Here is a 12,773-nt window from a genome sequence, read left to right as displayed (position 1 = left end):
CAACAATTCCCAGCAACCGCACCAAAACTTGATGAATAATTTGAAAATTGTACCAAACTATTACTAAGTAATAAAATAAATCGTATCCACGGGGATTGTTCTAATTTCAACTAAATCAATTTGTGTCACTCTTTATTGTTCAATTATTATAACACGGGAGACTATAGTATAGACTATTGATAAGGTAAATGAATTAGGGTCACTTGAAGGGAAGGCGTCCCGAAAGGGTTATGTTTATGCATATATATTATGTTTATAATGTTAGGACAAATTTTGCATTATATTTTGCTCATAATATAGTTGTATTATGTCAATTGACATTTATCTAACTATTTTATTAATTTAAATTATAAATAATGTTAGGACGAATTTTGTATTATATTTTTGCTTATAATATAGTTGTATTATGTTAATTGACATTTATCTAACTATTTTCTGGATACTCTTAAGTTATTGTTTGTTTGTTGATATAGGTTTTAACTATAACAATAATTATATTATTATATGTCTTTTTTATATGGTTGTGCTATATTAACAACCAATTGTCTAAGTGTTGTATATAATCAGATAATACAATCGTCCTCGCCCGTGCGTTGCACGGGTTCCTAACTAGTGCTGAACATATATTTGGATTATCAAACAAAATTGTAAAATTGGCGATTTAAAATAGGTTAGAGATGATTAAGTCATTTGAATCCATTGCTTTTTACAATTTGGTAAATGCGGTCTTAGAGTCTCTTTTAATACTACAATGAATTAACAAAATGGTTCAAATGAGTGTCCTAACAAAAAGGTAGTCTGAGCATCGTCATCGTTAATTTGTCTCAACATCAACTTGAAGATTAATCTGAAGACTTAAAGACTCACTCTCTCTAATCCATCCATAGGAATAACAAAATATGAATATGGACGTAGTACAACAATGCAATATAGAGCTCCACATAAGAAAAATGAATGATGTCGCGCAAATTGTATTACGTGGCAAGAAAATGATGAGATGTCGACAAAGTGATTTAAGATTTTGGTGTCTAAGCAAGTCATCAGAGGTTGGATCCCTGACTATTTTGTATGAAGAATATTCGATTGGAAGAAGATAACTTATTTTGTGTGTCTAACAAGTTACATTACGGAAATTATAAAAAAGAAAAACAAAAAGCAAAGGAAAGGAAAAGAAAAGAAAGATTTTCATATAATTGTGAGAAAGGGTAAGAATGTGTTTTTTTTTGTTACAAGATAGAAAAGGGTAAGAATGTGTGTACCTTAACGATCTATGATAACTAACAGATAGTTAAGGAAATAAGATTTGTAGGAAATTTTAGACGGTACCCTCACTTGTCGTCTAGCTTTTCAAGGTTCTAGGTTAACCGTCCAACGAGACAACAAATAAATAACAAAACACGGAGGACACTGACCGCTCATGAAATATAACAGGATAACTAAACATTGTAATTCATTAATTAAAATAACTAATCTAGCAGCAATTTCAACTCTTGTAAGCACCAATTAAAAAGAGGCAAACCAAGAAGCAAAATGAAACAAAAAACAATATTGTGTAAATAAATTTCATGTTTGCTACAAGTTAAATAGTAATGAATCAATGGATCATGCTAACTTATGCCTTCATCTAATTTAAGTGTAAATTTAGAAACAAAGATAACCAAAAAAAAATTTCAACAAAACTTAGCATGTGCCATTCTCTATAGCATTGTTGAAACAATATGAACTATCCAACCATCCTTCATTCTTTGCCTTTTCAACATAAAATCCAAATTGATTCTTAGCATCAGGAACATCCAAAGCTAAATCATCAAGAGTTTCTTCAAGTCTTCCAAAACCTTTAACCATTTGATTCATAGTTATTAATCCAGAATCAAAACATTCTTTAAGTAAACCCCATAATCTCTCATTTTTCTTTTCAATAATTTTCACCAAACTTTTCTTAACAACTTCATGATGAAAAAATGGCATTCCTAACTCTTTCATGCATCTACAAGCTTCTCTTATATCACCACCAGATTCATATTCTTCCAACAATTTTCCGATCATATCTTTAACATCTTCGATTTCCCATCCTGGTTTGCTACTTCCACCCCCTCCCCAACATCTCAAGATTCTTTCACCGGCTAATCTTGCTTTTAGCAATGACTTAGCCATTAAAAGCACTTTGTTTCCAATTGAATCTTGACTTAAACATTGTGTTCCTATATCTTCAAGTTGTTGCGGCGCTAAAACTTCATCGACTACTGATCTTGCTAGAAACATTGCAAGATCTTCAACAACCACAGGATTGTCTAATGCAGTATCATGTGCTGATTCAATTAGCATCACAAAACCATTCACAACGTCATCGGGTGGAAAACAAAGCGATGAAAGTAACACAGAAGCCATTTCTTTTTCTCGATTCTTTCTATCCATTGCTAAAGTTATTAGCTTCTTAACAAAGATTGCATTTAGTTCACCACAGTTTTTGTTGTTCTCTTGTTCTAAACAACTATTCACTTCAAATATATCGCCTGATAAAAAGTACTCTTGAATGATGGATTGTGTTTTCATCTTGAAACTCCGTGCAACGTTTTCCTGTATTGTGTTCTTTTCAGGCTCAATTGTAAGTGATTTTAGTGATGAAACACATAACCAACCTTCGGACGCGGCTTTCGACATTAGTTGTTGAAGTATTCCGCGCGCGTTCGGTATGTCAAGCGATAAATCGTCGACTGTTTCAATCAACCTGCTGAACCCTTTTGACATTTGGCTTGTGTTGATGAAACCTTCTTCAGCTGCTTCTTTCAATAAGTCTAGTAACGGCGTTTCTGCTTGTCGCCTTTCCATCGCCATTATAAGAGCTCTTTTCACTATTTCATGATGGAAGAAAGGAACTTTTAAGTCCTTAATGCATCTAAAAGCTTCTTTCTTGTCACCACTTACTACATATTCTTTCAAGAAATTGTTTATCCTTGCCTTCACATCATCAACCGTTGTATTCTTACTACCTCCCCAACGCCGCTCGATGATTTCGGCGTGTAAAGGTGCTGTCAAATAGCTTTTCTCAGCTTTCTTTAAGACCTCAGCTCCTTTAGAATCATCTGGTAAGTTTGCTATCTGTTTCTTCAAAAATGCTGGTGGAAGAATGTCGTCAACCACAGCTCTAGCTATGAAAAGCGCAAGAATATCGACCGTGTCCGGTATATCTACGATCAAATCATCAGCCGATTCGACTAGTTTGGTGAATCCTTTGTAAACTTGTGACGGGTGAATTACATCGGCATAAAGTGCAGATAAGAGAATTGCAGCCATTTCTTTTTCTTTGTCATGTCTATCCATCGACATTGAGACGAGCTTTTTGACAAAATAGTAGCTGTATTCTGGTTTTCCAACTTCTCTAAGTTCAGTCATTGTTGCAACAACATCATCAGTTGCAAAGTATTCTTCCACTATTATAGTAGCTTTTTTCTTGTACTCTTCCAATGCTATGTTCTTTTTCTTTTCGGTTGAATCATCTAACTCCTACAAAACAATATATACTTGCACTGGTGTTAGTATATCACAAAAGAAATCCATATTTTAACAAATTAAGCCACCAAAATTTTGATCTAGTGTTGTCAATCGTAGATTGGGGTAAATAGCATTTTGTTCAAATCCAGCTATACTATGGTTCTAAAGCAAAATATTTGATACAGTGTCGTCGAGTGCAGCCCACATAAAATAGCAGTTTGTTCAAATTCTACTGTTATAGCCGCTATTTGACCATACTTTGTACTAACCTATGAAGCACGAACACTGACACGGACACCAGACACGATACAAGCACTGACATGTCGTCATTGATAATAAAAAAATGATACAATTTAAAGTAATTATAAGTTGTGATGTCATGTCAGCGCCCGACACCGAGGCGAGTCCGACACCAGGACACTGATTTAAGCAATTATAATACAATCTGCTATAATAATGATTAAATGTTAACAGCCTACCTCAGTGCTGTCATAGTTTGGGTCATTGGGGTCAACAGAGTTTCCGTCATCTGTATCAAGCAATCCACCCCAGGTTCCTTTACCTCCAGAGCCACCTGCACAATGAGAGCAGGATAAAATGGACCCTGATGTAAGTTATGACAATCATGCTACTATCAAATCGTGAATCGAAAGTTACATTACCAATGAAAATATGATATTTGTTACTTAAAGAACGTAAAAGATCTATTTGTTACCTAAACAACTTTAAGGATTTGGCTGTTACCTAAAAAACTTAAAGGACATAAGTGTTACAAACGCAAAACTTAAAGGATTCCTGAATGCATTTGACCTATTTTCAAGTTAAAACAAATGACATAGCGAAATTATAATCTGATATATCATATATAAACATCAAATAATTCAAGATTCAAGTCATAAATCAAATGACAAAAGAAAATTGGTTTCCTATACAAAGTGAGGGGGCTCATTACACTAAATTCATGCGGTGATTCCTTAGAATGAGCGGGATTTATCATAATCAACTGTGATTCATCATAATGAATCCGGATTCAAGATAGGATCATATCGAAATAGATTCACGCTAAGTGTTGAGAAACTTATGATGTAAAGTTATCACTTATCTCATATATTTTGCGGTAGCTACTTACTCGAAGAAGTTATCAAGTATTTAGAAGCGAAAATTTGTAATGAAAACAATCGGTAAAAAACAAAACTCCACCTTTCTTTGGACGTCCATCTTTCGACGAATGTGATTGCTTATTATTTTTTGGACTTAAATTGTTGCCCTTAACTTGCGCCTTTGGAGACCTTGGAGATTTCGGTGACTTTGGAGAAGAAAGTTGCAAAGGAGAAACTGATACCGGATCAACACTTTCGGCAGCAGATCGATGAAGCTCAAGGTGCTCTTTCGATACATAGCCATCATTGAAATCCATTGCAATTTTCTCAAAACTTTTAATGTAAATTCACATAAACCATATAAAAATGAGCATCGTCTTCATAATAAATCAGATACTCATTTAATGGTATGTTAGAAGAGACTCCAATCTCTAATCAACTTTCTGATTCAATCTTTTCTTTTTGCATTGTTCCATTGATTGTGATCCATTTTTCTTCTGTCATACAATGATCATACCAAATTACCAAACATAGGCATAAATTTGCATGTACACAAATGAAATGAAACAAATTGACCAGAATACTAAGTGCTATTATAACAAAATCATAAATTCAAATTTTTTTATAAACAAAAGGGTCAAAGGCCTAAATCATCAATGTTTTTTTTTTGTTTTTGTTTATGTAAACCAAATATCCTCTACGCGCAACTGCAGAGACTAATCCCTCGAGCCTTGTGGGACCCAAATGGGTAGCAAACTCTCCAATCTCCACATTACTTAAGAAACAAGGCTTAGGATAGTTTCCTAACACTCACTCTCCTCAATCAAATCAGGCGTCTTTTAACTAAAGACAAAATCATGAGGATTAAACCAATCGTTAGTTGGTTCAGTGGTGATTGGCGCTGAACTTGGTAGGGAGGACCACGGTTCGATCCCCGCAACTGCGATCGGGAGGGGGCTGGAACCACTTGATGCCAGAACTGACCCCCGAACCAGATTAAACTGGTGGTGAAAGCCAAAAAAAAAATCGTGAGGATTACAAAAATTAAAAACAAACAATAACCCAGAAAATTCATCAACCAACTTGATGTCGTGAGTCGTGACAAAATTAGGTATAAATAGATCTTAAATTACCAGAGTATTTTTATCTTATAAATTCTCTAATATGCACCATTTAATTTGGTAGAGAAAGAAGAATGTATATTTTTTTAAGAAAACATATTTTATCCCCTTCCATACAATTGTTCAGATGGCATGAGAGACTTTTTTAGATACATTTAGCAATTAGGTCCGAGATACACAAACATGTGAAAGCACGGACACTGACACCAAGATATGCCTAATTCGATGAGTGTTTGTGCTTCGCCTACTTAGGAAATTTAAAATAAGCCATAAATTGAAATAACTCTATCACATTAGTCCTTTATTTAGATCAATCAACCAATCTAAAATCTGAAATTGTCTCAAAGAAACTAATGCAATCGAGAATTATCAATTTTATGATACTTTGAAATTTCATTCATTTTAGAGACAAAGTTGATAGGGTTCTACAATTTCAAAAACAAAACTAATGATTTACACCAATATGCACATAAAAAACTAATGAATATTTCAAAACATCGTATATTCAACACAAAGATTTAGAATTACCTTTAACTATGTCTTCAAAGAGATCATGCAGTGGCCAATTTTTTTGGGTTGAAACTATGTGACATTTTGATTTTAATTTTTCTAACATGGAAGTTATGGCAGTTATTACTAACAGTTATTATTTTGTTTTTTTTTTTTCTTTCTCTCTTTTGTTTGGTAGTGAAACAAAGAGAGAATGAAGAGTGTTTGAAAGGTGGTTGCAAGCTTTTAGGAGTTTGTAATGTAATGTGTGGTATGAAATTATATATATGGAATGTTGAATGAGTTTGTCACGTTTAAAATGCTACACCTTTACATGTTTTGCCTATAGAGACGGCATAGGAAAAAACCATCAAGACCAAGTGAATGTTACATATCATTTATGATTTATTTTTTTAATAAAATTTTAGGTGAGTTACAAAACGGTCGAAGCGGTAAGAATTTTCGTCCCCTTAAACACGTGGTAAGGGCTTTGATTATTTTGATTCATGTATATAGAGAAAATTCTACTGGGAGTGGAGAACTCACCATGTGTGTCCCACAGGTTTCCCGACGGAGATTAGTTATCACTAAAGACAGTGAAGACTTCGTACCAACATCATGGTAATAAAAAAAAAGGCAGGTTTCACAAAAAAAAATAAAAAAATTAGGTGAGTTAACCAATGATAGTTGGGTCCAACGGAATGAAGTAGACTCTTACGATGTGGCGAAACAAAGTTTGAATCTTGGTTGAGAGAGGTGCGCATATCTAGTGTCAGATTATGCTTCGAATAGTATTTGTTCCGAAAGTTTATAAACAACACTTACACTCTTCAACTCAATGACACACCTTTCGCAAAAGACAAAATTGTGATGGCTCACCCAAAACGGACAATACGTCAAAATGTGGTTTGTGGTCATAGCATCGAGACCAGGATCAGGGATATAATCTACATGCACGTTAGCCCCTTAACCTCGACTGGGAGGTTAGTGTCACATTGTTTTGAAATCAAAGATAAGAGTAGTTGATAAATAACCCATAATCATAATCTCTATCAGTCTTTCTTTAACTTTGAAAAGTATTTGTAATCTTCAAATCTGGGTTTTGCCTGTTTATGTTAGATCAATCATTATCAAATCTATGTTATAATTGAAAGATAAAATCAGAGATATAAACTCCAGAGTAAGGATTTTGAGATTTATCTGATTTGACATAAATATAGAATAATAGTTAACAACACACAGTAATTAAGAATAATAGATAATATCAATGTATCAATAATCTTCACCAATGTGTTGTCGACTCCAACAAAAACAAATAAATAACATTCTCAGGGGCATCTCATATGTCAATCACCTTAAAAAATTCCAGGGGCAAACACCAAAAACGAAGCATACATGTCAGCACCGAAAAACCAGTTAACCCCTCGAAGCTGAAAAACCAGTTAACCCCTCAAAGCTTTCAGAATAATTCTCCTTGCACAGTCGATCAAAGCTATCTCAAAGTTTTTATGCTTTAGTGTCGGGCGCACCATTTGTATTGCCGCCGACCGTGTCTTTTGCATCGAGCTCAGTGCCAGAAGATGCTTGTTCTGTATCCTCCTCTTCTGAATCACTCTCATCATCTGGTAAAAAAAAAAACAGATCAAGGACTCAAAACTCAATTACAGCCGTGGCAAAGTAAACTAAGCAAAGGAAAATATAAGCCTTAAAATTTTGGAAAACATAGCATCTACTTACCATCGTCATCGTCTTCAGCACCAAAATCCAAGTCTCCTCCACCACCTCCCATGTTCAATTTCTGCATGAAAAGTGAACTATTTGTTAAGAGAATGCAAAAGCTATAGGGCATTAAAATATCGATGGAGCCACAGTACTTACAGAAAAGTCAATGTCACCGAAGTCCATATCAGATCCAGCTGAAAAACAAAATTGCGAATGAGACAAATCGATGAAAAAATAAACGTAAAATTCAGAGATACTTTTGAAATAACTAACGTTTGGCAGCTTGCTCATCATCTTCATCTTCATCAACCCACTTGTCCCAATCAACTTTAAGAAAGGTAGGAGATTTCCCTCCCTGCTTCAATAATCTGTCCCACCATTTGTCCTCGGCCTTTTTCACCAAGTAGCAGATATGTCTCGAACTAGGACTGACTTTGCTATTCTGAGAAGACATATTAACACATCAATTACAAGTCAAGTGGGAAAAGATACGATCCGATAACCATCAACTGGTTTGAAAGAGTTAAAACACCAGGGTTCAAACCACAGAAAGGAAAAATACTAGCATATCAACCTAGTAGCACCGACACATTAGTGTTGTGTCCGGTGTTCGTGACAGTGCTTCATAGATAACAACTAATATACCAATATTTTCTGATAAAAAATTTACTATGTGGCCCTTACATTAACGTCAATATTGTCAAACAGATCAATGTCGATTTCATATGGTATCTTCTCTGCACCAGCAGTGGCCGAGAAGTAAAATTTCCCCTCCGGCTCAAGTTTGACCTTCACATCCTGAGCATCAGGTAACTCAACTGTAATGTACAGTTCATCAGACCTCTGGGCCCATTTGACAGTTGGATGGCGGCTGTATTATAAAATTCAAAAGAATTTAGAGATCTACAAACATATTTAAAATTTCCACTTCATATAATACCACAATGACAGAAGAACAAATCATGACACAATTTCATAAACGTTTTGCACATATTAGTAAGTCACAGGGTCATAACAAAGGAAACACGATCTTTTATTGGCTTCAACCAATTTGAACCTAGTTAATTAAAATAAAATTCTAATACTGAACCAATAAATTTACTTCCTCAAACCTTTGGCTCAAAATCAATTTGTCCAACATAGATGTTTCATCAATAAAAATGAACAATTGTATCTGTCACATAAGCTCTGGCCCAAAGAAAACATTTTCATGATTTATACTCAACAAATACCACATGGTCTAAAATGGGCATCAGCCTTGTGATATGATTACATGATCTCCATCAAAAGACTTCCATCACTTACATCACACTAATAATGTCTACAAATCTAAACTTAAGCATGTGCTATGCGGGGGTAAGCAGACTTCTGTCAATCACAAATCGCAGAAAATAGAAGTTCGTTCAAACTCCACTATGCTACAGCATTATTGCCACCATAGCCTCTATTTGACAACACTTTGTACTAAATAGCATATTGCAGAACAATAACAATGTGTTCAAATTCCTCTATGCTATAGCCTATGAAGCACGGACACCAGATACGACATGTACACTGACACGTCGACACCGATAATAATTTGAGAAAATGACATAGTCCAATGTAATAATAAGTGTCGGTGCCGTGTCAGGCACCAACGAATGTCTGTGTCCGACACCATAACACCCCTAATTTGAGGAGTGTTGGTTCTTCATTGGCTATAGCATTATACATCACTATAACCGCTATTTGACATCGCCAGTAAGTTTAGGCATAAAATAGACAACAGGACACACATAAAATTAACAAAAAATCAAATAAATACAGAGCAGGGGGGGGTTTAAAACACATGCTACATGGAATCATTAGCGATGTAACAACAAACCATATTAAGATAAAAAATTAAATATAACAATCAACTACATGAATGAAACCATTGCTCCTAATAAAATCCAATATTCTTCCACCAAAATGCTAAACCCTAATTAGATTCTATATAAAAAAAGAGTCAGAATATAAAAAGAAAAAAAGAAAAAAAGAAAAACAAAGATACACAAAAACAGAGTACAAGGGAATTAATAAAAGTTAAACAACAATAACGAAACATATTTATCAGCTAAACAAAAACTATATATGTGCGACTACTCCAAAATTTTGTGAAGAAACAAAAATTATTAGAAATTAAAAGTAAAAAGCGAACCTCATCTTTAAAATTGTGTGGAGAAAATGTTGAGAGAGTAGAATCTGTTCGGTTTTCTCAGGTGAAGCAAAGTAGCTTCGTGTTGTCTTTGTACTTTTGTACTTTAGGGCTATAGTTTTAAGATTCTCTGTTTAGTGGAATGGACTACTTTTATTTGATAATTTTTTTTTTCTTAATTAGTATATCGGTCCCTTAAAATATTTTATGTTTCATAATTATCCCTTAAAGAAAAAATATCTGGATTGATCCCTTAAAAATACACATGTTAGTCATAATGATCTTTTCCATTACTTTTTAACCATAAATGTTTAAGATGAACCAATATTATAGATGGTCCACCATATATAGACCTCATTAATTTTTTTAATTTTAACCATTTGATGTTTGTATTAAAAACAACACCATTGGATCCTTCAGGTGCATTGTATCTAACTGTGAATTAGCAACACTTAATATTATTTAATTGTTCTTCATCTTCTTCCCTCCCCTTCTTTGTCATCTTCATTAACATAATCTCATATCTTCAAACATCAAAACCCAGAAGAAAAAAAAAAAAAAAAAAGTAAAAAAAATAAATCACAAATCAGATTCTTCTAAAAAATCCCTAAATTGTTGCTTCGCCATAACTTCAACCAATGCTTACATAATTGAGGAATTCTTAAAGATCCAACACAACACTAGCTTCATTTGCCAATACATTGCCCTTTGAAATCCTCTTTGCTCTAACCATATCCTTCCAGGAAATGGGCAAGGAATACGCCCAGTAACAACAAAGCAACTCTCATATTTTGATTTGGGACCAATTTCTATCTTTGGGATTTAAATTCAATTTCCTTGTAAAAAATAATAATTAAAATTTGTTTCCTTTGACAAAAAAAAACTTGTTTCCTATAATTAGATTTTGGAGATCTGGAACAATACAAATGCAAGCTTTTGAAGATCTGGAAAAATTCATTTCCTATAATTAGGTTTTGGAAAAAGAATTTTGTTAAGAAGAACTTAACAAGAATTTGATTATCTGGAACAATAGCAAGCCTTTGAAGATCCGGAAGAATTTTGAAGATGTCTAACCCTTGCTAATGGTGGGTTGCTAATGGTGGGTTGAAAATTTTGTTGTTGAAGTTTATGAAAATGTTGATAAAGATGAAGAACAAATGAAGGAAGAAGATGAAGGAAGAAAAACAGAATTGAATGTTGGTGGTACACCCTTAGTAATGGTGGACCTCTGCAAAACTAACGGTTTTTGACAAAATTGACGGAAAGGACCATAATGACTAACGGGTTATCTTTAAGGGACCAATTCGGACATTTTTTTTTTCTTTAAGGAATTATTGTGAAACCTAAAATAAAATGTCTTTAAGGGACCAATAGACTAATTAAGCCAAATAAATAATATTACTTACTTGTTGTACCGGGTAGTGTCTGACTTTGAGTTATTTAGACTAAGCTCCGAACCACGGCAACCGACGAACCATCCACGAATCTCTAAATAAAAAACAGAAAAACAACTATTAATAAAAATATACATAACATATTAAAAAACAATTCATAAAGTTCAAATAAAAAAAATTGAACTTACTTTATGGAGAGGAAGAGTGGTGTCTAAATTAAACTCTCACGTGCAAATCACCAAACAAAATAAGACTTGCTGCATTAAAATTTTAAAAATAACTATTAGCATAAACACAATTTATTATCTTAATATAAACATCAAATATATTAAACTTTTAAACTTGCATAAATATTAAAGAAATACTTACAAAAGTGAAGAAGAACAAGAATGAAATGATAAAGAGTTGGAGAATATTTAGAGAGATGTTGGAGAAATTTTAGATAAGAATGGATTGTGGAAATGAGAGTTGTGAAGTGAATGAAAATATATATATATATAGATGGAGAAGGCAACGGTCAAAAGTTGTGTCTTGGAGCTTAGTGGCGGTTAAAGCCGCCACAAAGCCCAAGGACAACAACAACTGCTATTTTTTTTTAAATTCCCAACACATTTGTGGCGGCTAAGGCCGACAGTAACTGCTGGGCAGTTTCCAAAGCGCGAACGACTTTTTTTTTGAAATCTGGCCAAATTTTTGGCGGCCTGGACCGTCACCAACTGAAAAGACAATTATAGACGGCCAGGACATCCAGTACTCGTTTCGTTCCTTTAGTTTTCTGGCGGCCTGGACCGCCACTAACAGAAAAGCAAGTTTTTGGCGGCCAGGACCGCAGGTAAGTTTGACGACAATCCTTTAAATATTAGTTTTTTAGTTTTTGGCGATTTTTTATACTTATTGGGGGTTTAGGCTGCCAGAAACGTACAGAGAGCCTAAACCGCCAGTAATTTTTGTCGGTAAATGGCTGTTTTCTTGTAATAAACTTGATTGAAAGCTTCGTCACAGAAATGAGAGTGTAGACAAAGATGAACATAATCAACGTAGAGGAACACATAGATGAACGGAGTCGACGGAGAAGATCGATGAAAGTCGACTGAAAAGGGGCATAGAGAGGAAACCTTTCTCTCTCGTGAACCTTCCTCAAAGAATGAATAAGCCATTTCCTCTACCCCTTAGGCCCTTTTTAGTTTTTACAGCCCTTCACGTGAAACCTCTCTTTCTCCCTTTTTCCGTTTTTTATTTTTATTTTTTATATCTCCCTCAATTGAAAACACAAGGCACC

General features: G+C 34.2%; 2 protein-coding genes across 2 annotated transcripts; both read right to left on the bottom strand.

Annotated features, from left to right (window-relative positions):
- Nucleotides 1–1,680: 1,680 nt before the first annotated feature.
- Nucleotides 1,681–4,909, bottom strand: LOC123907771 (MA3 DOMAIN-CONTAINING TRANSLATION REGULATORY FACTOR 2). The gene is made up of 3 exons (XM_045958146.1): nucleotides 4,693–4,909; nucleotides 3,972–4,066; nucleotides 1,681–3,504 (listed from the first exon to the last, which is right to left on the bottom strand). Exons 1-3 carry the CDS (start codon nucleotides 4,907–4,909, stop codon nucleotides 1,681–1,683), a joined length of 2,136 nt encoding a protein of 711 aa, XP_045814102.1.
- Nucleotides 4,910–7,447: 2,538 nt separating this feature from the next.
- LOC123907770 (co-chaperone protein p23-1-like) lies at nucleotides 7,448–10,257 on the bottom strand. The gene is made up of 6 exons (XM_045958145.1): nucleotides 10,104–10,257; nucleotides 8,609–8,795; nucleotides 8,198–8,366; nucleotides 8,081–8,118; nucleotides 7,940–8,000; nucleotides 7,448–7,824 (listed from the first exon to the last, which is right to left on the bottom strand). The coding sequence occupies exons 1-6, from the start codon at nucleotides 10,106–10,108 to the stop codon at nucleotides 7,709–7,711; spliced, it is 576 nt and encodes a 191-aa protein (XP_045814101.1). The 5' UTR covers nucleotides 10,109–10,257; the 3' UTR covers nucleotides 7,448–7,708.
- Between the last annotated feature and the right edge of the window lie 2,516 nt (nucleotides 10,258–12,773).

This window comes from Trifolium pratense, linkage group LG2 (assembly GCF_020283565.1).
Source record: "Trifolium pratense cultivar HEN17-A07 linkage group LG2, ARS_RC_1.1, whole genome shotgun sequence".
Taxonomy (NCBI): Eukaryota; Viridiplantae; Streptophyta; class Magnoliopsida; order Fabales; family Fabaceae; genus Trifolium; species Trifolium pratense.
Note: the sequence above shows the minus strand (reverse complement) of the source record. Positions and strands in the feature narration are given on the sequence as shown.

Coding starts and splice junctions, on each gene's coding strand:
- LOC123907771 (XM_045958146.1), bottom strand. CDS start 4,909: ATGGATTTCAATGATGGCTATGTATCGAAAGAGCACCTTGAGCTTCAT. Junction 4,067..4,692: donor AGATGGACGTCCAAAGAAAG/GTGGAGTTTTGT, acceptor CTCATTGTGCAG/GTGGCTCTGGAGGTAAAGGA. Junction 3,505..3,971: donor CAAACTATGACAGCACTGAG/GTAGGCTGTTAA, acceptor ATTGTTTTGTAG/GAGTTAGATGATTCAACCGA.
- LOC123907770 (XM_045958145.1), bottom strand. Junction 8,367..8,608: donor TTGACAATATTGACGTTAAT/GTAAGGGCCACA, acceptor ATGTCTTCTCAG/AATAGCAAAGTCAGTCCTAG. Junction 8,001..8,080: donor TCGGTGACATTGACTTTTCT/GTAAGTACTGTG, acceptor CTTTTCATGCAG/AAATTGAACATGGGAGGTGG.